The sequence below is a fragment of the Chaetomium tenue genome, assembly GCF_020726465.1.
Source record: "Chaetomium tenue strain MPI-SDFR-AT-0079 chromosome Unknown F5144scaffold_6, whole genome shotgun sequence".
Taxonomy (NCBI): Eukaryota; Fungi; Ascomycota; class Sordariomycetes; order Sordariales; family Chaetomiaceae; genus Chaetomium; species Chaetomium tenue.
In genome coordinates this window covers 3,253,498-3,279,093 of record NW_027117334.1, presented here as the reverse complement: position 1 = coordinate 3,279,093, position 25,596 = coordinate 3,253,498, and the positions used below count along the sequence as shown (strand labels likewise).

At 57.8% G+C, this 25,596-nt stretch overlaps 8 protein-coding genes across 8 annotated transcripts; 4 read left to right on the top strand and 4 right to left on the bottom strand.

Annotated features, from left to right (window-relative positions):
* Positions 1-184: 184 nt before the first annotated feature.
* On the top strand, positions 185-1,545 carry F5144DRAFT_367198 (Prefoldin subunit-domain-containing protein). The gene is made up of 6 exons (XM_066784452.1): positions 185-384; positions 470-592; positions 662-773; positions 829-927; positions 986-1,111; positions 1,164-1,545. Exons 1-6 carry the CDS (start codon positions 353-355, stop codon positions 1,278-1,280), a joined length of 609 nt encoding a protein of 202 aa, XP_066640331.1. The 5' UTR covers positions 185-352; the 3' UTR covers positions 1,281-1,545.
* Positions 1,546-2,136: 591 nt separating this feature from the next.
* On the top strand, positions 2,137-3,662 carry F5144DRAFT_583802 (CRAL-TRIO domain-containing protein). The gene is made up of 4 exons (XM_066789571.1): positions 2,137-2,474; positions 2,541-2,590; positions 2,646-2,769; positions 2,834-3,662. Exons 1-4 carry the CDS (start codon positions 2,265-2,267, stop codon positions 3,494-3,496), a joined length of 1,047 nt encoding a protein of 348 aa, XP_066640330.1. The 5' UTR covers positions 2,137-2,264; the 3' UTR covers positions 3,497-3,662.
* Positions 3,663-4,970, bottom strand: F5144DRAFT_583768 (uncharacterized protein). Its single transcript, XM_066789570.1, has 2 exons — positions 4,506-4,970; positions 3,663-4,411 (listed from the first exon to the last, which is right to left on the bottom strand). Exons 1-2 carry the CDS (start codon positions 4,683-4,685, stop codon positions 3,875-3,877), a joined length of 717 nt encoding a protein of 238 aa, XP_066640329.1. The 5' UTR covers positions 4,686-4,970; the 3' UTR covers positions 3,663-3,874.
* A 929-nt stretch (positions 4,971-5,899) lies between these two features.
* F5144DRAFT_366917 (uncharacterized protein) lies at positions 5,900-6,956 on the bottom strand. Its single transcript, XM_066784448.1, has 3 exons — positions 6,349-6,956; positions 6,222-6,292; positions 5,900-6,140 (listed from the first exon to the last, which is right to left on the bottom strand). The coding sequence occupies exons 1-3, from the start codon at positions 6,530-6,532 to the stop codon at positions 5,982-5,984; spliced, it is 414 nt and encodes a 137-aa protein (XP_066640328.1). The 5' UTR covers positions 6,533-6,956; the 3' UTR covers positions 5,900-5,981.
* An 872-nt stretch (positions 6,957-7,828) lies between these two features.
* Positions 7,829-9,540, top strand: F5144DRAFT_366986 (P-loop containing nucleoside triphosphate hydrolase protein). Its single transcript, XM_066784449.1, has 2 exons — positions 7,829-8,228; positions 8,296-9,540. Exons 1-2 carry the CDS (start codon positions 7,933-7,935, stop codon positions 9,263-9,265), a joined length of 1,266 nt encoding a protein of 421 aa, XP_066640327.1. The 5' UTR covers positions 7,829-7,932; the 3' UTR covers positions 9,266-9,540.
* Positions 9,541-10,071: 531 nt separating this feature from the next.
* Positions 10,072-12,206, bottom strand: F5144DRAFT_366996 (vesicle coat protein). Its single transcript, XM_066784450.1, has 2 exons — positions 12,009-12,206; positions 10,072-11,875 (listed from the first exon to the last, which is right to left on the bottom strand). The coding sequence occupies exon 2, from the start codon at positions 11,828-11,830 to the stop codon at positions 10,412-10,414; it is 1,419 nt and encodes a 472-aa protein (XP_066640326.1). The 5' UTR covers positions 11,831-11,875; positions 12,009-12,206; the 3' UTR covers positions 10,072-10,411.
* A 5,013-nt stretch (positions 12,207-17,219) lies between these two features.
* F5144DRAFT_518826 (regulator of chromosome condensation 1/beta-lactamase-inhibitor protein II) lies at positions 17,220-19,461 on the bottom strand. Its single transcript, XM_066786673.1, has one exon. It carries the CDS (start codon positions 19,275-19,277, stop codon positions 17,460-17,462), a length of 1,818 nt encoding a protein of 605 aa, XP_066640325.1. The 5' UTR covers positions 19,278-19,461; the 3' UTR covers positions 17,220-17,459.
* A 215-nt stretch (positions 19,462-19,676) lies between these two features.
* F5144DRAFT_595729 (uncharacterized protein) lies at positions 19,677-25,523 on the top strand (the record flags this gene model as incomplete). The annotated part of the gene is made up of 9 exons (XM_066790724.1): positions 19,677-19,790; positions 19,864-20,171; positions 20,232-20,550; positions 20,620-21,552; positions 21,619-22,302; positions 22,705-22,920; positions 22,964-23,047; positions 23,100-23,571; positions 23,653-25,523. The coding sequence occupies 9 exons, from the start codon at positions 19,677-19,679 to the stop codon at positions 25,521-25,523; spliced, it is 5,001 nt and encodes a 1,666-aa protein (XP_066640324.1).
* Positions 25,524-25,596: the final 73 nt, after the last annotated feature.

Here is a 25,596-nt window from a genome sequence, read left to right as displayed (position 1 = left end):
CCTTGCTTTCTTCCGAAGCCGGCACTACAACATGGAAACGGAGGTGTCGTTGAGACCATTTGTGATATAAGGCGGTTGATGTGATAAGTCGTCCGTGGTTTGCACGAATAGGTTGAGCTGCGAGGAGATGTTTTGCGCACGGAGTCGATACCGCTGCTGTCACAACACTTGCCCCTGTTGCTTTAGGTATGCCTACCCCACACGGCAGCACTCAACCCCGCCATGAATTTTTGGTGAGCTTCGTCCATCAAAACGGCCACTCCAACCACCTCCCCGACGTCATTGTTTTGGCTCGGGTTGATTACCACTTGTCTTATTCTCTCCGCCACAACATGTGAGAGATCTGCCCACTATGGCCAGCACAGATCAGGACGTGGCGTCGAAGTAGGTGACTATCCAAGTGTCTTCGACCCGCCAAAACTCCAGTCTCGTGGAAGCTCTTGCTGACCGACACCACCGGCGCAAATAGGGATGCTACACCCTCCAACCCCCGCGGCATTCCATATGCGCCGTTCGTCGATAAGGTCGAAGACTATGTTACGTCACGGGCGGATGTCGAGCCGACGTTGCGGCGGTTTCAGGAGATGATTGCGTGAGTTGATCTCGACACTGCGACACCAACGGGCGGTCTCCGGCTGATACGTGTGGGCTGGGGATGCAGGAAATACCAGTTCATGGAGCAGAATCTACAACGGAGGGTGGTGGGGTTGAAGGAAAAGTTACCCGATATCCGGAAGACGTTAGAGACTGTCCGGTTCTTGAAATCGAGGACGGTACGACGCAGAAACAAGTTCGGTTATGGATGGTGCTGATTATCGACCACGACAGCCCGACTCGGATGCGATAGAGACGACCTTCGAGTTGAACGATACCCTTTACGCAAAGGCGGAGATACCACCTACAGACGAAGTTTACTTGTGGCTTGGGGTAGGGGGAACCCCTTCCGTTCAGTCAAGGTGTGCCGTTGAGGGCTAACGCATGAAAGGCCAACGTCATGTTGTCATACCCGATTGGTGAGGCCGAGACGCTCCTCGATTCAAAGCTCCAGGCTGCGAAGCAGAGCCTATCGAACTGCGAGGAAGATTTGGACTTTTTACGGGAGCAAGTAACGGTAACACAGCCTTGTCTCGGCCATCTTCGGGAGACTTGCTAATTTTCGGCAGACGATGGAAGTGGCGGTCGCTAGGGTATATAACTGGGACGTTGTGCAAAAGCGCAAGGAAAAGGAGGATGAGGATAAGGGGAAAGGAAAAAGCGTAGAGGGGTCGGCCGAAAGCTGAGAACAGCACCTCTGGAAGCGACGGTCGGAACGAGTCACTTTCGATTTATCGAGCCCGCGAAGCCCTCCTGTCAAAAGGAGACTCGGGAGATCTACAGATCAACACGGACGACGATATTATACACAGTAGGGGCCATACTTTTGACGCCGATCAAAGACAATGCAAGGAGTTTGTCTCGCGTCATGGTGGGAACAGGAGGCCCGCGGTGCATTATGAAGTCTAGGGGCTAGTAAATATGGCTGTGAGTGCTCGAGGTGTCCCAAGATGATGGATGGCATGGCATGTCGGTTGGAGGACCTGAGGGCGGCAGAGTTCGAGAGTCGTAGCCCCGAGTCCAGCTGTGCCCCGGCCTGCAGCCAGTCAAAGTGATCGAGGCGGGCCAACTGCTCGCTGACCGGTCCCAAATTTGACATCTGACTTGTTACTACCCGTTAAGGGAGTTGGAAAGCATTCCTTTGGCATGCGAAGTGCGCCAACCTTATCCCAATATTATCTGTTCTAGGTTAGTCCAACACGTATTTCCGTATTTTCAGGGGCTACAGGCGAGTCGGGTGGGGAGCCCGAGGGGGTCTAGCCTTGTGCGGGGCGCATCCTCGTTAGTGGGTGGCTCAGGGTGGGGAGTGATTGACTTGACCGCACATTCGATGGGCCCCCGGTTGCCATCACCCAGACACCCAGGGCGAAAAATCAACGGTGCAGCACCCCCTTGCCATCCCAACTGCTTGACTATTTCAGGCCCCGTCAAACATTGTGAATTCTTTTCCTGTCTTTTGGCCTTTTTCTTCACCACAAACCGCCGGTTTCCCTGCCTGTATCCACACTCCCCACGCCCATTCGCAACCCGACTACAGTCTCTTCCCCCCCTCATTGGCAAATCCTCCACTGGCGGCATCTAAATAGCGGGGAAGTTCAAGCCCAAGACAGCAACACAACATCACAACTTCGCACCACCCGCCATCCTATTCCAACGAATAATCAGTTACAATGGTTGCGGCCGCGACTGCCCCCGGGCCTGCCCCTTCGACTCTGGAACTCGATCCCAAGTACGACAACTACGATTTCCCGACCACACCGCCCAAAGCGCAAAATGGGCATCCCGGCTACCTGACCGCTCAACAGCAGGCCCAGGTGCACCAACTGAGGTTGCTGCTCGAGTCCGAGGGTTACACTGAACGCCTGGACACTCTTACCTTGGTACGGCAGACATTCTTGAATAACCCGGGGCCTGGAGAAAGGGTTGCTGACAGACGAACTACCTAGCTGCGATTCCTGCGCGCCCGCAAGTTCGATGTTGAGCTCACGAAGAAGATGTAAGTAACCTGAGAGGCGATGGGATCAAACACGGCGGGTATTGACCGACTCTAGGTTTGTCGAGTGCGAGAAGTGGCGGAAAGAGACCAAGCTGGACGAGGAACTGCCGAACTGGGAGTACCCTGAGAAGAAGGATGTCTTCAAGTACTACCCGCAGTACTACCACAAGACCGACAAGGTACGCCCCACCTAGCCACTTCCGTTGTTAAATCCCACGTTAACCCTTAGCTTCTACCGTCTAGGATGGACGTCCCGTTTATATCGAGCAGCTCGGCGGTATCGACCTGAACGCCATGTACAAGATCACAACGGAAAGCCGCATGCTGACGAACCTGGCGGTCGAATACGAGCGCGTGTCGGACCCGCGGTTGCCGGCGTGCAGCCGCAAGGCCGGGGTCCTGCTTGAGACGTGCTGCACCATCATGGACTTCAAGGGTGTGGGTCTGGGCAAGGCGTCGCAGGTGTTCGGCTACGTCAAGCAGGCCAGTGGTCTCAGCCAGAACTACTACCCGGAGCGCCTCGGCCACTTGTACCTGATCAACACACCCTGGGGCTTCAGCACCGTCTGGAGCGTCGTCAAGGCCTGGCTGGACCCTGTCACGGTGGAGAAGATCCACGTGTATAGTAGCGGCTACCAGGCGGACCTGCTCAAGCAGATCCCCGCTGAGAACTTGCCCAAGCAGTTCGGTGGTACCTGCCAGTGCGAGGGCGGCTGCGAGCTCAGCGACATGGGCCCGTGGCGCGAGGCCGAGTGGGCCAGGCCTGCGAAGTGGGAGAAGAAGGCCGAGAAGGCTGACACGACGGCCCAAACGGCGCCTCCGGCGGTCGCGGAAGGCACCCAGCTCCCTGTTGCGGAGACCGCTGATGCGGACAAGGCTGGTGCCGCGGCCCCGGCTGCCGCATAGGTATTGACAGCCAGGCAAGGACTGCGCGTTTGAGCTGGACCGGGGAGTTGGTTAGCGAACGGACCTAGTTCATCCTGAATATATAGTTCCGCGGCGGCCCCACATGTACAAGCGGCTAAGGGAAGCATCTTTGCAGAACTTTTGTGGACGGTCTTGGGGACGCGTAGACAGATCCCTTGTATTCTCCGTAATATCTCGACCATTCACATGGATACACAATAGACTCCTTGCATGCTTTGTCCGGCTTCCAGCTAGCATCATTCGTATCGCTCGTCCATCCGGTATACTCCTGAAAACCAAAACGCCATTCCCTCTCCTGTTCTACCTAACCTCCGTCCCACCTAAACCCAAAACGCAACCCCCAAAACCAAACTCCCCCTACTTCCCACCACCACCACCACCATTCACATACCCCGCCGCCACCCTCGCCCTCTCCATCTTCGCCACCGCCGCCGGCATATCCCTCTTCAGCCTCCCCAACCCAGCCACCGCCTCCCCAAACCGCCCCTCCACCCCCTCCTGCCTCTCCAACGGCGCCATCCCCTCCAACGCCCTGCGCCCGCTGACCGCCCCTTCCTCCGCCACGCGCTGCCCCGCCGCCGCCAGCCCGGCCTCGTCCGCCACTACCCCGGCCCGCGTCGCCTCCCCCCACCGGCTGGCCGCCGCCGCCGGCGCCCGCCGCTTCAGCTGCGCGATGGATCGGAGCAGGTCCTCTTCTTCGGAGATCAGCGCTTCGATGCGGTCGCGCTTGCGCGCGTCGAAGGGCTCGTATTCGTAGCGGACTTGGGGGGTGGTGGTGGAGCCGCCGGGGGAGGTGCTGGTGGGGGGGGTGAGGAGGTGGGTTGGTGGGTTGGGGAGGGGCAGGCCGTTGATTGTGAGGTTGGGGGCCGCGAGGGTGAAGGTTTTGAGGATGTACTGCATGAGGGGGAGGGGGATTGTGTTAGTGGGTTGGGTCGGTTGTTGGAGGGTGGTTGGGGGACGGGGGAGGGCGAGGGAAAAGGGAACGCACATCGTTGACTAGCTGCTCGATGCGGTTGCGCAGCTCGTCTTCCTGCCCGTCGAGTCCGTTGTCTACAGGCGGGAACGCCGCGTTGATGCTGTCAGCTGCGGCGCGACGCACGTTGTCGATTAGGTAGGTTAGGTCCTCGGGGGATTGTAGCTCGATCGGCCGGTGTGAGGGGTCGTCCATGGTCGTGTGTGGCTCCGCCGAGGGTGTCTTTTGGTTTGTTGATCGTCGGTTGCGGTGGGCTGGTAGTGGTGTTTGATGTCGTGTTCAGCGAGGGTGGCTTCTGTTTGAATGTACGACTACCCAATAGGCTTTTCGTTATCCTGGGCGGATTGATCAAACGTATTCGTCAGTCGTTAATCAATCATTTGCACTCTTTGATCTTGTTCTTGATGGCCAAAGTTGGCAAAACAACCCGCCGCGAACCGCGATGGACTTATCGATAAACTTGGGTGGTCGATCCTGGCCCGTGCACGTCCCGATCGGCAAGTCGGTGTGGACTTGGCCGAAGCGGTCAGCTGGTGGGTGTGGTGTGGTGGGGTTCGGCCGCCAGTGCGGGGCGGGTTGGTCTCCAGCTTGGGTGCAACCCGCCCGTGCCGCCGCACTTACACAGGACACCCCAGAGGCATCTCCACAGGTTATGCATGCCAAAAACATGCATACTGATGTAAGTCCTCAAACGTTGCGTTAACAACCGTACGAGCTTGACGATGTGCTTTGTCTCGAGGGTGAGGTCTGGCCGCGGATTTGTTCTCAACTCGGCCCTTCACTTTCGAATCCCGACCTTCCAACGAAAAAGCGGTCCATACATTAATCGGCCATTTCCTCCACCCTTACAAAGCACGAGTCTGGGAGCCCTGAGTACAAGAATGTAGAGGGTAGCCGGCTTTGGCATGAAAAGGGAAAACGGACGAGGCAGCGGTGCTCGGCCGAGCTAATACTGCCCCAGGTGCGTTCTTACTGTGTAGTTATCAAGGGCCAGACGATATCTTTGGCCGCAACCTAGAGAATGTTCGAGCCCATGACGGAAATTTGTGTCAATAAGCTACGTAGGAAAGCAAAGTGCCCGCAGTGCCGTACATGATCGCCAAGGCTGCCGCTCCCGATTATCGGCCAGCAGCCTGCACTGCAAAGAGACGAGACGAGAATGCCCAAAACCAACAACTCCCGGGATATAAATGACGGACCGACTCCCCTTTCCCCTTACCCCTTACCCACAAACTGTTTCAAACTCCTGTGTTGTCGACTAGAGGCCCTGAAATTAGACCTCGAAAAGGAATCGCCACTCCATGATGCTAAAAGACAGGCCCCTTGAATATGGTCACTTCGGACCAAGCTCTCCTCCGCTGTCCCGGGTAACCCAAGGCAGGATTGCTCGCGCAATATCAACCGCTTTAGCAACTGCCCGTGTAGTAGGTGCCATGTTGTACACCTATAGCAACGCATCCCATCTCGCGTTGTTGGTATCATGCTCTTCGTTTATTGAGGCAACATCTTTCGGATCTCCTCGTCGCTCAGGTGAATTTCGTGCACTGGATCGCGGCGCTGCTCGAGTGGCACGTAGTCGTAGTCGCAGAACGATGGTACGAAGATCTCAGGGTTCCAGACAAAGCCTTGACCGGAAGAGAGGTAGGTGATCTGGTGATACAGATGTGAGCGATGGCTCTGTGGCCGGCGGGAGGCAGCACAGCGTCATGCCGCTGCCAGCACAAAACTTACCAGTCGCATGGGCCCCTTGGGGTTGTCATCGATCTTGATGGTCGTACATTCCTGCTGCGTGAAGGCCGAGCCTGGCAATCGGATGTTAGTTGTGGTACATACTCTACAGTACAAGAGGCACACGAACTTAGCAAGCTCGGGCGTCTGGCATGCAGCGGCTTCTGGCTATGCGACGCCCGAGACGGCGTCTTTGGAGACGGCTCTGGCGAACTCGGGGAGCTCGAGTACGACGACGGAAAGGACCCGGCCTCGGCCTTGACTGGCCGATGGCGCTGCTCGGGGATATTGATGGATGTAGGCGTGTTATCCATTGATGATGATTGCTGGCGGAGCAGGTAGTTGGGTGTGCCAAAAAAGGCTTCAAGATGTTGAGTGGCGGTGGGCGAGGGCGTGCGTCAGTACTGCTGCTACTGCTGCCGGCGGGACGTGCAGAGCGGCAGGGGAGGTAGAGACCATGAATTCAAATCGGCAGAAATGCAAGATCGAGGACGAGTACAAACGGTACCGTTAAACAAAACGAGGAGGCGGGGAGTGAGACAACTTAGCCGCGAGCGACGACAATCTGGGGAAGAAGCGTGGACGAAAAGGAAGGAGGGATAGCTGGAAAGGCCCGGGCTTGAATGACTGATAGGCAAGGTGGAGAGGGAGGCAGGAACCCCCGGCCGGCACCATCTCGAGCGAGTGACTAAGACGGACTGGGGGTCGTGGTGAGGGAGCGACAAGGCACCCAGCCGTTGGACCAACCAACTGTTGCAGCAGACGGGAGTCACTCACCACATGGCACCCGCCCCGCGGCTTTGTCCGAGACCCCCAACCAGCTGCAACACTGCAACAAGTCAACTACGGTGATGGTGGGGTTACTTGGCTGCGTGGCCGTCATGACAGCGGATTGCACTTCACAGTGGCTCGAGTGGCATCTTCCGATTCATCACAGCGGAGACGGAGCACGACTCTCGCACGGCACATCCCCCGAATTGCAGTGCAGGTGCCGTGATGCCCCGACGAAGGCGGGAACACGGGAGGGAAAATCGGATGGGCCTTCGGGTGCTTGGCCATCAAGGTCGGTACCCAGTGAGGTCAATGTGGGGGCCTTCTCTGCGTTGTCGGGTCGGGTACTAATGCTCAACAGGACTCCGAGTTCGCAAGAGCACGCGATCTGCACATTGAGAAGAGCATGATACTAGATACCTCAAGGTAACTATCCCGGTACCTAGGTAATTGAGTAACGACTGTATCTGTCCAAGTCTTCGAATCCTGGTGCCGTGAAACCCAGCATGCCGACGATGCCCTGTCAAAACGCAAAGGTCACAGATCTGCCTCAGGTATTCGTCCCTATTGAGGAAAGTGGGGAACTTGGATCCCTTGTGGAAAGCTGGAAAGCACGGACCACTCCCGACTTCCGCCTCGAAACCTCCAACCTCCCCAAAGCACGAGCCAACTGAAGTGGGTCAGCCTCAGGCTCCGGCGGATGACGAGCCCACTGTAGACCGCCAAGAACGCTGATGGGCTACACGCGCCACAAGGCAAAGCAACGACAGAACAGCACCGAAACAACTTCCAACCCCAACCGTCGAATCTGCGATTGCAGGCCCCGTCTGTCTACAGTATCACGCGCTTCGACCCCGATAACTTGTGTCGATCCCAGTCCCTCGGTAATCCGCACCCCGCCCCATAAATCCCAGGCCCAACAGCAAAGAGGCAAGCCGTCAAAATGGGCGACGTCCTGGTCGAGAACGCCGCCAACAGCATCCAGCCCCTCAAGAAGCATACCCCCTCTACTATCCCCAGTATTGAGAACTTCGAGGGCGTATCAACAGAAGGCGGCGATGAGTATGCGAACCTGAAGCGGCTGCAGCGGCAGCTCGAATACATCCAGTTGCAGGAAGAATACATCAAGGATGAGCAGAGGAGCTTGAAGCGGGAGCTGGTCCGGGCACAGGAGGAGATCAAGCGCATCCAGAGTGTGCCGCTTGTGATCGGCCAGTTTATGGAGGCCATTGACCAGAAGTAGGTTCCCCGCCATTCTGTGGTACCCCTCCTACCGAGTCTGGATTAGCTAACATTCGCACCCCAGTACCGGCATCGTCCAGTCCAGCACTGGATCCAACTACGTTGTCCGTATCCTGTCGACGCTTGACCGCGAGCTGCTCAAGCCCTCCTCCTCAGTCGCCCTGCACCGCCACTCCAATGCCCTTGTCGACATCCTCCCGCCAGAGGCGGACTCGTCGATCGCTATGCTGGGAGCCGACGAGAAGCCCGATGTGACGTATGCCGACGTCGGTGGACTGGACATGCAGAAACAGGAAATCCGCGAAGCCGTCGAGCTTCCCCTGACACACTTCGACCTGTACAAGCAGATCGGTATCGACCCACCCCGCGGCGTGCTACTGTACGGTCCACCCGGAACCGGCAAGACCATGTTGGTGAAGGCCGTGGCCAACTCAACGACGGCCAACTTCATCCGGGTGGTCGGGTCCGAGTTCGTACAAAAGTACCTTGGCGAGGGCCCGCGGATGGTGCGCGACGTGTTTAGGATGGCGCGCGAGAACGCGCCCGCCATCATCTTCATCGACGAGATCGACGCCATCGCGACCAAGCGGTTCGACGCGCAGACGGGCGCCGATCGCGAGGTGCAGCGCATCCTGCTCGAGCTGCTCAACCAGATGGACGGCTTCGACCAGACGGCCAACGTCAAGGTCATCATGGCAACCAACCGGGCCGACACGCTCGACCCGGCGCTTCTCCGGCCCGGCCGCCTCGACCGCAAGATCGAGTTCCCCAGCCTGCGCGACCGCCGCGAGCGCCGCCTCATCTTCACCACCATTGCCAGCAAGATGAGCCTCGCCCCCGAGGTCGACCTCGACAGCCTCATCGTCCGCAACGACCCCCTCAGCGGCGCCGTCATCGCCGCCATCATGCAGGAGGCCGGCCTGCGCGCCGTGCGCAAGAACAGGTATAACATCATCCAGGTCGATCTGGAGGACGCCTACAGCAGCCAGGTCAAGGGGTCGAGCGACGAGAACAAGTTTGATTTCTACAAATAGACGATGGGACAGGACGGGTGGGTGGTTGGATGTGTTTTGGGAGGAAGGGAGGGAGGAAGGGTGGGGGCGGAGTAGTCGCGGCTAGGGCAAAAGCCGTGGGCGGACAGCGATGAGATAGATGTACGATAACCACGGTACGGTAGCTGCTATAGAACGGACGTGGTTGCCGTCTACTCAGTTCTGCTCGCAGATGAACGACATGAGATGTCATGATGTTTGGGGCCGGGGGGGGGGATGGCTGATTGTAAAGCTCGTGTATTCAAGATGCCAGCTCTCGAGTCCCGCTTCCATCCAGCCCTCCCTCCCCATCTATGTATCCTACAAGCAACAGTTGTCCTCCCAGATCCCCGACAGATCCTCGGCAGGCCTCACACCATGTGCCGCCGACCGCACCGCCGACCGCACCGGAAGTGATAGTAGTACAAAACCAAACGTAGCTCGCCCGCTCGCTTTCAACCAGATCTAACAGAAATCATCCCCCTTAAACCTGCTTTCCCAACCCCGACCCCTCCCCTCCGGGTATCAATCAGTACGAAAACATGACCGCACATGCTAAATAAAATAATCCAAACACAGGGGCGAGTAACCGCTGCCCAATCTGGCTCGAACTCGCCCTTTCTCCTCGCCCCCTTACATTCTCAGGTCATTCCCACTAGATTTCCAAAAAGAAAACCGGGTATATCCTCCGTGCCAATGCAATCAACGCAATCCCATCATAGAAACCCATTTTCCTTCCCTTTGATAACCTGACCTGTGTTATGTATCCTATTTCCCAGCCCTCACTCCATCCAACCCGTCTATTATTCCCCGTTTCATTCCCGTCTAGATCCAATGATTTGTGTTGAAGCTCGCGTACCCCCTTTCTCGAGGACGAGGAGTTTGGGAACGAGCGAGTGGTTGTTGTGGTTTGTTGTTGTTTGTTTGTTTGTTCGGTGGTAATTCATAGAACAGCTGCCGCGTTGGTGTGAAATGAGATTATCATAAATTCATTGCCCGTCACCCTTCGGTTGTTGATCCAGCTGCGGACCGCGCCGCCCGGTGGTGATTTGGTGACGGCGTAGCCGTTACGGTGTGAAGCCGGTGTTTTGGTTTGGTTTTACCTCTGCGGAGGTTTAGGGGCGGTGTTGGGGATGTGCCGACGACATATTATGACCCAACCATGACGCCGATTTCCAACAGTAGCCTGACAAACTTGGCATGTAGCTCAAGAAAGAAGTCTGGTAAGCCGACCAACTCCGCCAGCCCACGCTGCTTGAGGGCAACGCCGGAGCCTGCAAAGCCGCTGCCCATCCGCCGCGACAGGCCGCCAGCGCCGCCCATCAGAAAGCTACTACTACCCCCAGATACAGGTGGGGCGGTTGGCTCAGACTGAAAGCTGCCGTAACCAGGGCCCGGAACGATTGGGCTGCTTCCTGATGAAGTGCTGGACTCGACGAGGGCGCGCTCGGCTTCAGCTTCAGCTAACTCCTGTATCCAGGAAGCCAGATCGCGGAAGGCTGTGGAAAGAAAGGTAAAGGTCTTGACAGCAGTGGGCTCTGGGTGGGTGCTAAGCGCTAGGAAGGCGTAGACCCGTTTGTGGCCGCGGGCGTGGACGTCCGGGACACGGAAGATATAGGCTGTCGTGTAGCCAACTTTTTTGTCGCCAAAGAATATCGAGCCGCCCGAGGCAGCAGAGCCTATGCTATGTGTCGTGACATAGGCAGGGCTGTTTGGCGAAGGATTTGAGGTGGGCATGGCGGATCCCGCCGAAGGGCTTGTGGCCGGGGCGCGGGGGAGGGTCTCGAGTGACAGCGTGCGCAAACAGGAGGCACGAACAAGGGAGAAGGACGCCGGTGCCAGAGGTTCATGGGTTGATGTGTAGTCGAGAAAGTGCATGTGCGAATTGGCGTTGGCGCTGGTGGAACTGGCGCTAGAACGAGATGTTACCGAGAGGGCGGTGCCTGTTCGGCGATGGGATGGGCGTGGGTGATTGTGGGACTCATCCTCAGACGCAACGGAGGACGAAGATTGAGAGGTTGAAGGCGAGATACTATTGTCGAGCGCCGTAAACACTCGTGCATATGGCGCGCGTGTCCTCAACGTAGGGCTACGATCGGATCGTGATCCCGTGCCCGCATCCTTGCTACCTTCCTGCCGCTTCGGTAGAGTCAGGGCGCAGTTGTCGCATGGCCCCGCGCGCCGTGTCACGTATTCGTCATAGGTCCTGCGGAAGCCCGAGTCCTGGCGCGGCTTCTGCTGCTGAGCGGCGGAGCCTGAAGCAAGACGCGGGCTTTGTGGTGGTGTTTCGATGGCAGAGCCAGTCGTCGTGGCAGCGACTGCTTGGGCTGCTTGTCGTAGGGAGGCACGGTGGACTTGCGCCTCGTGTTCCGTAGCGGGAACAGATGAGCTTCTGTGCGGCTCGTTCAAGTTGATGCGCCGGAGGGCTTCGGTGATGTTGGCGGCGTGTGTAGATGCGCCCGAAGTTGGCGCTCTTGGGCGAGGCTTCTCGAACCTCGTGGTACCATTACCGAGCAACCCCTCGTCGCAGCAGGTACTGCAGGGAACAGGAAGGCCCTCGGTGACCATCAAGGGCGTCGGCCCGTGAAGGTCACAGTAGTGGGCCAAACAAAGCTGAAATGGGCAGATTAGCATATTGGTCGGTGGTGTTTCGTCTGTTATGTATGCCTGGTCGAAGAGGAGTCGGTGTTGGGTAGGTAGGTGATTTGTTTGCGAGGAAAGGAGAAGAAAAAATGTCTTCACGAACGAGACGAAAGAAAGGCCCGGAAAGAACGGGAAGAAGGGGCGAAGTCGCGTCTCAGATGGAATGAATGCCAGTGAATGCCAGCAAGGTCTGGCCGGGGTTGTCCAGTGTGCCGGGACAACGGCACGTGGGAGTGTCGGAGCCCAGATGACAGGGCCGTTGGGCAATGCCGGTCCTCAGCTGCGCCAGCGTGGGGGTGCACAACAGGCAGCCTTGCCGCCCATCCAGAGAGCACTTGCCCGGAAACAAGCAAAGAAAAGCGAGGAGGCGGTGAGAGATTGGGTTACATTGGGAAAGTGCGACAAGGGCAAAGAGTTGATTGCGGCTTCCCTTTGGTTGCCCTTGGGTGTCGCCTGTTCCCGTGTTTGGAAGGAGTGGGAGAGGGTTGGAGGGCCAGAAGGAGGAGGGGCAACTCACAATCGACGTCATGATCGGTTGTCTCTCTTATCGACTCGTCATTGTCCTCCCACGATTGGCGACCGTCAATGGTTTGAAATTGAAGAAGGCAAACAGCTGACTGTGCCGAGTATCAAGAGCGATGGGTGCAAACAAGGGGGTCCTTCGGTTTGCGAATGCTCGGACCGGAATGGGGGAAGCCGCAAGGGCGTTTGGTGGCATGTGCGTGCTCTACAAGTAATGAGCACACGGCAAGCCCGAGATGAGGGAACTGTTCGGTCGAAGCAGCAAACAATAGTCGTCGTCGTCGTGCCTCGGCCGTTCCGAAGGCAAAAAAGGAACGGGATTCGGCGCTGGGATCACCAGGGGGTGCCGGGGTCGCTCCGTTGCTGCGCGCCCGAGTCGATGATGACCAGGCAGAAATAATCTGAGACGCCGGACTCGTCGGTGGTTTTGGTTACCCAGCAGATGGAAGAGGCGCACTGAAGAGCCGCAAGTAGATCTCGGGATTCGGGCCAGGATTCGGGCGAGGGTTCGTCAACCTCGGAACGAGTTATCGCAAGCCATGGCAATACTGCAGCGTCTGGGCGAGCCGACGAAAAGACCCCGCGTTTTGTGGCCGGCACGCGACGTAATGCGCAATGTGCTGAAGTAGCCGGGAAAAGACGGAAACCTGTCTGATTGCGAAGGGACGCGGGCACTGCCGTACTGGTTCAGATTTCGGCGAATTGGTGAATGCAGCAACAGGTCGGAGGGATGGAAGCCGTGCTGGTGGACAGCCAGATGGACCGAAGGACCAGATCTCGAGAAGCGAGGCGAAAGATGCAGGGCTGATCGGGCCCTTTTTAAGAATCCTTCCAGAAGAACCAGAAGCACTGCTGTGGGTTCTAACGCTAACTCGTAGTTAAGTGCTTTGCCTAATCTGGCCACCCCGGCCCATCCGGCCGTTGCGCAACTTGGGGACAGCAACCCGGCGTTGCAGTGGGGCAAGGGGTTTTGAGACGGAACTGCAACCCTTGGGAGCTGCCGTTTGGGAGCAGGACTGTCCGTGAAGGAATCGGGCCATTTGTTCACCCCCTCGTCGCTCCCTGTTCAGTCTAACTGCGCCTGGCTGTTCTCCGACTACCTTACCCAGAGACTCGGCGCTTCTCGACTGGATGAAACGCGGGAGCTTGCTGATGATCGAGTACACTGTACAGTAGGTAGCCGGGATGTGGGTTGTCGATGTGATTCAAGTTCTCGCCTTTCAGACCAAGATGCATTGGCAAATTGGCGACCTCGAAGCGACCTAGCTAGCGGGCCGAGAGGAAAGCTTCGAGGATGCGTTTAACTCCGCATTTGGCCAGCCCCTCAGCCGGATGCACCCCGCGCCGTCCCTCTCAATGCAGCTCACGTCACGTCACCTTTGGTGCACAATCATCTCCTTGCAGCCGCGCATCCCGTCGCATCTGATTACTTTAACTAACAGATAGGTGTGTGATTCGCGGCCAATGCAGGATCCGGCATGGTTAGTCTCGCGACTGTTACGCATCTTCGCGCCGTCGTCGTAACTCGCATCCGACGCGAGCTCGGGACATGGAAATCCGCAGCAAGTGAGACCTTTCATCTCCTGTTCCCTCTCTTAGCCCGCCGTTAGCTTGCACTTTGCCTGTTGCCCTGTCCAAAAAGCCGCGCTATGAACGCCGGGTCCCCACGTGGAAATCAACGTCTCAGCCCCACTTGCATCGTTCGTCCCGCCAAGCTGGAGACCATCTTTGGAGTGGTCTTGGCGGGCTTCATGATGCCGGCAACGAATCGGGCACCAATGGATTGTCATGGATCCGCCTCCGCCCTTCACCGAGCTTCTTTTACTAATCCCGGCCATGACCGAGCCAGACACGCCAGACCAGCCATGGACACAAATAAAAGAGGGTTTTACGAAGACCGGTTATGGCCCCTCGAGTTGTGCTCTCGGCGAAGCCAGATGGAAGCAGAGGCCAGCCAACGCCATCAACTCGCACCCTTTGATACATTGTGTGATTGTAAACGAATAACTACTTACCTCCCTCCCTCCCTCCCCTTCCAAGTCGCTGCGACATGTCTTATTAACTGCCGTGCCCTCTGATTGTCCCGCCACATGCCAGTTTTCTCACAGTGAACGGCCCCGCTGGCGCCCCATCTCACCTCATTCGAGGCCCCTGTTCCAAACTCTCGAAACCCCAGACCAATCCTCGAAATTGCCTCGTTCTACCCACTTTACCGGACTCTCCGTCGGTCAATCGTCCCCGGGGCGACCAAAGGTGACAAAATCTCTGCCTTCCTCCATTCAACCATTCAAACAGCACTGTCTTGTCTCCTTGTCTCGAGGATATTAAGTCTTGGGCAACTGGCCCACTTCCGCACCGTTACACGTTACATCGTCGAGACGGTCGGCGAGTCACTCGAAAGGCTAACCACCTAGTACTACGACCCCAATGTCAAACGGTGACATCTCTACACAAGCGAACCGAACCCCCAAACTCGCCGAAACAACAATTTTAGCCGGCGACGGCCCGATACCCTTTCTGCCCACTACCGGCCGCACGTCCCCCACTTTGCCGTCTTCCCGCCGGTAGTGCAGCAGCAGCAGCAGCAGCAGCGCAGACGCAGTCGCATGTGTCGTGTTTCCTCGTCTAGCTTTTTTTCCTCGCTTCATCTCGTCTCGTCTCGTCTCGTCTCGTCTTGTTTTGCCGGCCCGTTCCACCGTTACATGGCCCTCTTTCCGCAGGCCAAGCACTTCTCTTCTGCAACGAACTTGTGAGGCATGGGGGTCATGCCGGTATCGGCGGGTGCTGTTGCTGAATGCAGTTTTCCCATTCCAAAAACAGACGTGGGGGGATGAATTCGAGAGTGTCGTGTTCTTTACCGGACAAAAAGAAAAGATGGTCGATTTTACCCAGGGAAAATCTGGGGTCGCGAGGTAACACGGATGGATGCGCACGAGCCGTGCCCACGTTCTTGTGCGACCGTCTTGAGCTATAATTATCGGTGGTAACTAGCTGACTGGGTAGATTACCCTGATATCTGGGAGAGAGACAAACGGTGCGAAGGCGGTTGTGTACTATGTAGTCCGTTCACAGCACAGACACCCGACCAAACCATGGGCCCTGTGTTTCCCTGGACGGCCACCTGTCAATTACCCGTCGCTTTGTCCACCATTCTGCCTCGGAGCCCGGATATGGGCTCGCCCGAGGTCCTCTCAAGCGAAGGGGCCCCCAAAAGCTTGGTGTCCCGCTTCCGCGCGACGCACGGCCATGTGAAATCCGCTTGCGCTAACTCAGACTGTGCGACGGCCACAACGGAGATGCAGAACCATCGCAAGGACCTCAACAAGCAGGTATCCATTGTATGTACGCCGCACGACAAGGCGGATCATCGACCCGACCGCCCTGCTACCGTTGGATGATCTTCCTTCCGTGCAACTGTGATGGCATGGGTGTTGCTGCAAGCCACTGGGTATGAGGGTCCGCATTCCCGCGTGGCGCCTTGTTGGCTTGGTTGGTCCGACAAAAGATCTTCCCACGTGCGATGCCACCATTCCATGTCGCGCCTGTCAAGCTTTCCCGGCACAGGATGGAGAGGGAACCTCAAAAGTTCCTCCTGCCAAGAAAAGCTGCTCGCCCCGGTTTGGTTCGCCCTGCTTTGGACGGAAAGGGAAGGTTATCGTTGAAGGGACGAAACCTCAAAGCCCGGAAACGGAGATTCTTCGGCGCAAAACTTGTCCATCTTACTGCATAGATACCTGCAGGTTGACGACAGAGACTGGGAGCCCTGCTTGTCAGCTGCTGTGTTGGAGTGAAGAATGCGAAAACAACCGAGGCAGCACCGAAGGGAATAACAGTTGACGACCGAGCCACCGGATGATGCCGGAAGAGAAAGCAAGGGCTGCTATACGTACCAGGCAAAGAAGACGACATGAATTAGCATGGTCTTTCACGAGGCAACATCAGATAATAGACGTAACCGGCTGTGTCTTTGGAGACAAAGCCTCGGCCCTCGGAGAGAAACAAGGATAAGAACATCGAGCTATACCAAAAACGCAGCAGAGATAGCAATCACCTTCCAATGTATTGCCGCCGCTATAGACTCCAACCCCGTCCTCCCGCCGTAGCGAGTTGATGCGCCGCCGATGCTGTATGCTATGATAACCGCCCAGCTGGGCTATTATTCCTCGAGTCCTAAATACCCCGATATACCCCGAATACCTCCCGGTTATCCAACGATCAAGGACAATCCAGGACGGTCTCGGTATCTACCTTGGGGAGATAGGTAGGCAGAGCATTTACGAGGCCCTTTAAGGCTTTAAAGCCGTCTTCAAGGATGGAAGCCAGCCAGTTATCTATCTTGGCTAATTTCTTATATTTTGAGATATCGTCGCCCAGAGAAAGGGAACCCAGCAACTGTTATAGTATGCTATCGCTGTTTTCAACACCATAGATCTGGCCAACAGCGCCGCCTCCCTGGGTTGAGATTCGTAGCTACCCCTAGCAAAACGCCGTTAACCGCCCAAACCGCGCCATCACCCTCCCGACGAGTTTCTGCTCGTCTCATGATAACCACGCGTCTAGCATCCTTATCGTGCGGACGGTCAAAGATAGCCACCATATCCTCGAGCACTTTCGTCAACCGCACGATGAGCCGTTTAAGCGGCCTCCACACTCCCCATACAAACGCATGCAGGTGGCGCCGTCAAAATCCTAAAACAACCTCACCCACTCAGTTGGTTGGATCTCAGTTAGGGCCGCCCGAGCCAAGCCAAGCCGATAGTTAAGCGATAAGGGCAGTGAACCAGGTCGTCGGGTCCAAACAAGGCAGCTCATTTCAGGCATTTTGAACCGATGGATCATGGGAGCTACAAACGGAAAACACGGAGTGGCATGTCCGCATCCTTCCCCTGATATTGTACAAAGATGAATACAGGCCAAAGAAGAGTCGTACAATATGTTACAGTCAAACATGGTCATGCGCCATCCCGCGAGCCATCCCGCCCGCCATCCCCGAATCCAGTCCAAAATTTTGCCATCGCACCCCGGTTGATCATCAAGCCGCCGAGTAGACGGCCGTGACAAACCTACCACACTCCACCTTCTGCTCCACGCTGGCCGACCTGCCCTTGCCGTCCGGGCCCAGCCGCACCTTGGTGCGCGGCGTGATCTGGAAGCGGTGCTGCTGCTCCTCGCCCGTCGTCCTGCCGAGCTGCGCATCAGCGTGGCCGCCACCGCCGCCGCCGCCGCCGTCAAGCGGGCCGATGTAGACGGGCACGTTGGCGTTGTTGCGCTTGCCCGTCCCCAGCTGGTAGTGCTCGTTGCCGCCCCACCAGAGCACGTCGGCGCCGAAGTTGGTGTCGGTCTCGGACCCCCCGGACCCGGAGCCGCGCGGCGCCGTCAGCCGCGTCAGGTTGTCGAGGATGGCGCACGCGTGCGTGCTGCCGACGGCTAGCTGCGCTAGCCGGATGGGCGTGACATGGTTGGTTTTCTCGTCGAACTCGTAGAGGCTGGAGAGCGACTTGATCTTGGTCGGCGTCGTTGAGATGTGTGTCCACTTTCCGGTGCCGAGGCCGCCGTGGATGCCGGCGCCGCAGGCCCAGGTGTCGGCGACCGTCCGGCCTGCTTCGCTCGGGGCTTGGCTCTGTGTCTTCGTTGCGTCTACCGTAAAGTAGCTGTTCTGTCCGCCTGCAGCGATGCCGGTGACCTTGGGTAGCAGGTTGGTCCCGCTGTAGAGTTTGTTGATTGGGAGGGCCGACGGCGTGTCGACTGCAGCTCCGACCGGCGTCTCGCGCCCAAGCTGGCCTGTGGTATTGTCTCCAAATGAAAACACCATTCCCTTGTCGTCAAGGGCCAGCGAGTGGAAGGCACCGGCGGCAATGGATTTAATGTTGAAACCGTTCAGAGACTTCACCTCGTGCGGTTGGTCATACGGGCCGGGTGGCCGTGTTTGCCATGTCAAGCCAGGCACACCGAGCTGCCCCTTGGAAGGAAACTCCTCGGAACTCGAAGCCGCCGAGAAGACACGGCCCTTCGAAGTCAACAACAGACAGTGGTGTAGCCCACTCTTGACGTCGACGATCTTTTCGCGCCAGCCTAGATTTGGGGGATTGAGCGGACGGTAACTGGTAGCTGTTTCGGAGGACCAGAACGGCAGCCATGATGACTTGCTGATTTGTTTCTCTCCCGTCGCCTGGTCAGACTTTGCGACGGGGATGGAATAAACGGATCCATGAGACGAAAGCGCAATAATGCGGTCTTGCGAGATGGCGACCTTGGCGATGTCCTTGCCCGTCAAGGTGGCGGTCGGGGCAACAGCATCTTTGGAGAAGCCGGTACCCCACTGCAATAGGTCACCCTTTTCGGTGACGGCAACCCCGAAGTCGCGATCCAGCTTGAGATCACGGAGGATTTGGCCGTCAAAATAGGGGATTCGCCGTGGTGTTTTGATGACGGACTCGTCCGAATCAGGTGCAACCACCTTCCCGGTATTCGACCCCCAAGCGTAAACGCCTGGATGCTCCCAGCTCCTCCTGACTTGAAGATGTGGTGAGCTCACGATATCGCGGCTCTCCTCCTTGGACGCAGCCTTTTTCCGAGGCTTCTCGTAGATGATCTCGGCCTGCTCCAAGTGCTTGGGGCCCGCTGGCTCGGGCTGGCCGATGAAATATGGGTGCGCCCAGAGGGCACCAGCACCAGCGACGAACACGGCGGTCAATAGACCATAGGTGCGGGCACCAGAACGCCGTGTTGGCCCGGATGAGCTAGAGTGGCGGATCCATTGTGAAGAGCCCGGAGTGGTGCTGCGGACTGATGATGAGCGCCGGAGAGCAGCAGCAGCCCGGGATCGCAGAGTTGAAGCCATCATGTGCATCTGCGGATGCTTATATATGCTCTTGTCATTATCTGTTATTGATTTTTCTTTCCGAAGGCTTCTCAATCCCACGATTGAACCTATTGGCAAAGAGTTGAGCGAGTGCGGGGATGGACCAAAACCACTCTCTTATCTCACAGCTCGAGCTCTGTGAGCTTTTCGCAGTTCAGGGTTCGGTTCCATGGGAAGCATCTGATCTCAGCTCAGCCCACTCACTGCAGCTCTTGCTATGGCCCGTGCAGCATCCCCGGATTTAGACCCCACCGTGCCCACAGTCCATACAGAGAGCCAAGCTCCGTGCCTTACTGAGGTGCAGTGGCCGGATCTCGCTCCATACCTACTTTCCCATTGCTGGCGCGGTTCAAGAGCGCTGTTACCAGCACGCCAAACGACCTGACAATGTACGAAGATTCTTGGTACAGCTTTGTACCAGAATTTCAACAGCGTCAACCAGCCTCAGGGACCCAGACTACCGGCCATCGGCGCAAGCAATCGCTATTGCAGCGCCCAAATGTGCGTCGACTTAGCTTCCCCAATATGCGCTGCGTGGCTGGCCTGGAGCTAACATAATGTCTACACCAAACAGGACACTACAGGCGACGCCGATACAACAGAACCCCTCCCCGCCCTCTTCGAAGACCATGAAGATGCCAATTCACCACCAGAACCGACTCTATCCCGAAGAGCCAAATCCTACTCGGATTTCTACGATATCGTGAAGGCTCAGCTATCTAGCCATGCACCCAAGAGGAAGAGGAAGAGGAGGCGGGGCGGCCAAAGCTGGGAGGCATTGGCCGTTCCGGGATCCGTGACGGCAAGGTTGCCAGAGGAAGAGGAGGGGTACGACGATGCCCTGGGAAAGGAGCTGCTGCGGGCAAGCCAGCAGGAATACCTGTTCGTGGCCATCCAGATAATTCCAGCGCCCACCTTCTCCCCTTGCTGACGGGACTCAAGGCTATACTACGACGAACTCGCCATGACTGAGCGTCACCTGGGCACCCTCATCGCCGACGCCGACACGGCACTCAAGGTCCTCGAATCGCTCTGCCAGTCGTTCCGCGCTGTCGACGACCAGACAAGCTCCTTCCAGGCCCAATGCGACGGCCTCCTGACAGAGAAGAATCGTCTTGAAGCGCTAGCCGAGGATGTCGGTACAGACCTTCAATACTACACCTACATTGACTCGGCCACCCGCCGCCTCAACGCGCCTGGAGCAGGACGTCTAGTCGAGGGAGGCAGCTTTGCCGAAATCCTGGCGACCCTGGACTCTTGCGTAGAGTTCATGACCAAGAACGTCAGTCACCGCGTCGATGTGATCGAGTTCCCGACTGACGTGGCATAGCATTCTTACCGGGACGCCGAGTCTTACCTCGCGCGGTACCAAGCGCTACTCACAAAAGCACTGCACTTGCTCGAGGTGGCCTTTGTTAATCACTTAAACAAGGTATCTGCCGAGATATCTAAGCAGGTCGCGGCAACCCAGTCCGAGTCGGCCCGCCACGCCCTTGCGTACGGCCGTTTTGAGGAGATGGTGCTTGAGTCGTACTCGTTGGTCCCAAACGTCCAAGCCGTGGTCCAGAGCGCCTACGGACAGGACGGCCAGCCAACCTCGGCGCTCAACGCTGACATCTACGCTAATACCGCGAACAACTTGTTTCACTTTTACTGGGCTGCCAGAGAGCGGGATCTGAAGCCTATCGTCCAGCATGACCTGGACATCTTCCGGGCCGAAGCGAAAGAATCAATAGATACAGCATCCAGGAACTTTGTGAAGCAGTGTTTCGAGCGCTCTGACGCCGAAGCCTCACTATTCCGAAGCCTCTTTTCGATTGACGCCCACTACTCGACAGACCCGCAGTCCGCGTTCGCGGTTCTCAAGGCACAACGCACTGTGCTAACCGGGGCGAATATCGCACCCATCTCCACAAACCTGCAGTCGGTTCTTCAGTCCAGCGACTTGCAAACAGTCTGCAACCTCGTCGGGTGGATTACCAACGAATACCTGCTTCCCGAGTACGACGAGGACGAAACGCCCTTTGTGGGACGCTGCCGGGAGCTAGCTGCTCGGCTGCTCGCTGAGCACCTTTGGACCTTCACCGACGCCTTCTTCGAAGCCGAGATCGTCAAGTCAATATCCAGAGCCGTTGTTCCGCCGGAAGCACTCAAGATTGGGCCGGCCAGCAACGGCGACATTGCCTCCAACGCTTTCCCCCCTATCAAACGAGCCTTGGAACTCCTCGTCATGTTTGACCAATCCATGCCGAAGGAGCGATGTGTAAGTCAAAGAAATGGTATCCCCCATCATCACCATCACACCACTCAATACTAACCTACTCCCTAGCAACGCGACAGCCCAGTAATCTTCAAAATCATCAAAGAATCCATCGCCGCCCTGCAGCGCGCCGAAGGCCGCCTCAAATCCAGCCCCGCCAAACCCGCCGCCACAGACCCGGACCTCTTTATGATCAAGAACCTGCTCATCCTCAAGAACGAGCTCGTCACGCTCGAGATTGGCGACATCCGCAGCGGCGGCGGCCCGGCCTTCACCCAGATCTGGGACACCCTCCGCCCGCAGAACCTGCTCGGCGGCCTGCTCAGCAGCTTCGGCACCCTCAGCACCTACATCCCCGGCTCGTCGCTGTGGTCGTCGTCCCGCAGCGGCGCGAGCACCCCTGTCGTCGCGGGGGGCACGCCTGCTCTTGGCGCGGGTGCGGCGGCTGCGGCTGCGGCGGCGGCGCCGGTTGATGATGCGAGTGAGCAGCTGGATGGGTTGCTCAGGCAGAGTATTGTGGGGTTTACGAGGCGGTGGGCGGGGGTGTTGAACGAGGCGCGCGGGGTGGGGGGAGGGAGTGCGCAGAAGCTGGGGGGGAAGAATGTGGGCAAGCTGGAGAGGGAGCTGGACGAGATGCTGGAGCGCGCGTTTGGCGGGCAGCCTGAGGTGGTGGGCAAGCTGAAGGAGGCCATCCAGATTGAGGCGCAGGCGCAGGTGCAGGCGGCGGGGGAGAAGAGGAGCTATGTAACACGGGTGTAGGTCTGGTATAAGAGTTGGTTCGTCGGCCGGCTTTCGAAGTTGAGGCGAGTTGTGCCCTGGTTTTTAGACAAGAGTTAAACATATTGCGAGTTAAACATATTGCACGAACTAGCTTGTTGATCTAGATTAGAGAATAAAAGGGCGTTCCTAGTCAAAAGTGGGCTTCCAAATGCCGTGGAAGTAAAGGAACCAACTGCCTTACGGTAATGCAACCAACTCCCAAGAACCTCCGGTCTGCACCGTGACTCAACTTTCTCAAACACATCCAAACACACAAAAAACACCAGCCCCCGAGTCGCCTTCATCAAACCATCCAGCCCTCAGTGATTCTTGCCCTCCACCCCATCCCCACCACACCCCAAACCCGCCACCATGACCGGAGGAGTCGGAGCAGAGCGAGAGAGACTCATCGCCACCCTCGCCCCCCGCTCAACCCTCTTGTTCATCGTCGCCGACATAAACGTGAGAGATGGTTTTGGTTTACTAGGACCCTCCGGCTCCCACCGCCCCCTCGCCATCACCTACCGCCAAGGCCGCTGCCACGGCCCCGGGCGCAGCATCGAGGCCGAACAGCGGCGCGTCCGCCAGGCCGTGCGGGACTGTGCGCGCGCCGTCGACAGTCCTCGCCTGTCCCGCCAACCGCGCTGCTGTCGAGGCTGAGCTGGCCCTGGCGGCTGCATGTTGTCATCAGGAGGTGCCGCAGCGCGTGCAGGTGCCGGATCTGCCGCAGCCGAGTTTGGTGGATGGTATGTTTTGGCGCGGTCGCCCGCCGCTGGGGGGGGTTGGGGCAGGCTCCGCCGGCTGAGGCGCCGCCACGGGTGGATGGGGGTGCTGTTCGGGAGTTTCCTTTTATTTCTTCGTGTTTGCGCGCGGCCTTGCCTCGGTTGGATGAGGATGGGTCTGGAGCTCGGCCCGAGGACGTGCAGGAACGGCCGCTGGCGACTGTCTTTTGTGATGATGTGCTCGAGTATGGTGCTGTTGTTATCGATATATCTGACTTGGATGCCGTGCGGTATGGCATTGTTGGGTCTAGAATCCACTACGTCGCGGCGGTGGGGGCTGAGATCGGTGGAGGCTGGGGCTGGGACCGTGTAGAGAGCAAGTACCACGGCCCGCCGCCGGAGCTGTATCTTGATAATTCGGGCGCGGGGACGCCGCTCTCTGCGAGAGCGTATATGGCCAACTTTGGGCTGGATGAAGCGCTGGATGGTGATGTTGCGCGGCTGGAAAAACACGCCGTCGTTGAACCCCGTGCTCTTAGCTGTAAGTGTCAAGTCAAGTTCCGCACACGCCCGGGAATTGTGATTGTGGGCGATGGTATCATGTATGCTAACAACTCGAAAGATATCTGGCCACCCTCCTCTAGAACAAGCAGCAACGACGGCAGCATCCCGGCGGTTCCCGTTCGTGACGGTGATGCTGCCGTCGAGGAGGCAGTCATTGCGTGTCTCGGGGCAGAGACAGTCGATGTTGAAGCCCACCGTGGCTCCCTCACCCTACCCGGCTTCCAGAGCCGTCTCCGAGAGCGCCTTCTTGAGGATCCAGACAAGATGCGCCCTTCCGGCGCATCGGCGCAGCTCCTTCGCCTTGCTTACGCCGGATGCCGGCACCTGAACTGGGCGGGCTACCGGAATTTATCGTACGAGCATGTCGCCACCGCCCTCGACTCGGCGCAATTCAGCAACGCGCAGGCGTTAAGCATCTGCATCGATGCCATGGACGAACCCCCCACGCCGCTGCTCGAGGCCCTCGCCCGGCACGAGACAATCCGCGATATCTGCTTTCTCCAGGGCCCCTCTCGTACCAACGACGACAGGTCGTCGGCCCTGTTCGCGCAGATATGCATGTCCCCGCTCGCCTCGGCCCTCCTCGGATCTAGGAATATATTCGTCACCGGCGCCTTTTCTGCACCACTTCGACGTGCTTTCTGGCTTCGAGACCCCAACACAAATGCCCGGCTGGACTCTCCTGCCCTACGCAGCGCATTCCCGGTGCAGCATATGTTCGTCCGCAAGCAGTTTATACCTACCGAGGAGGTGGAAGAACAAGATGTTATGGACTATGACGAAGAAGAAGAGGAGAAGGAAGGGAAAGAGGAAGAGGAAGAGAAAGAAGAGGATAATACAAACGTGGCATTCCGGCCCTGCCACTTCTTCCTCGGCGATATGCTCCTCAACCCAGAACGCTTCGCGTCGGGGTTTCTGCAGTACTGCCGCTGGGTCATCGAAGATAACTCCTTGGCTAACTTTGCGACGACGGCACCCACCCTGTCGGCTCCGCGCTCGGAAAGTTGTTCCATCAGCCCGATGCCCGCCGAGAACCTGACTATTTCTAGGCAGTGCAGCAGCAGCAGCAGCAGCAGCAGCCTAGCTTCCTCCTCCCCAGCCGCTCCAGCAGCCGCAACTAATCCAAGTCCGGGACCGTCGAAGAATGCTGAGTGCTGGCCGCTGTTCGGCCCCCTCGAGCCCGACAGCTGGGTCGTTGTTGTCTCGCACGAGTGGCACACGACTCAGAAGACAAGAAAAGCCCGTCGCCAATACCTCAGCTGGGGGTACCCGGGGGATTCGCTGATAGGCGTGCCGGTCGTGCGGTATGCTTTCCTCCGGGCGCGGCCGCGCATCACCCTGCCTGATGATGCAGCAGCAACACCAGATAGCCTGGAGCAGCTGGCCGGTGCCGACTTTGTGGACGTTGTGGGCGGGGTTGAGGCGTTCCTGCGGGAAACGACGGCACCAGGCCGGGTGGATGTGGACAGCCTGCTGCGTGTGGTCAGTGAGCGCGTGGAAGAAACGGCGAAGATGCTGCGCGCCAGGTGGCGGCTGGGGGAGTGGCCGAATGAGGGCCTGCCCGCGGATATGGATCTTCTCACCGTTCTCGACGACTCGGCGGCGCGGGCCGTCTTTCGGGATTTCCTGGCGGACGCGGCGCATGTGAGGGGGAACCTGGCGACGGCGATGGCTCTGCGGGCCCGGTCTGGTGATGGGCCGGATTGGTATCCGGGACTGACAGCAGTCGCGCCCGTGCCGAGAAATGAGGCGGTTTTCCGGTCGTTGGACGAGAAGGACGCTGCCGCCCATGGTACTAATCCCCTGGGAACCCAGCGTCGGTTGACCCCTCCGGTGGTCACGTATACGCCCAACAAGCCGACGGAAGAAAAGAGTTCCAGTTGGATTTATAGGCCGCCCGTAATCATACCGCTAAGGTATCATAGCTGAGGTTTAGTATCCTGATTCAAGAAAAATAGAAAAAGGGGGGAAAGGATAATCATTGCCTTCTAGAAGACTACCT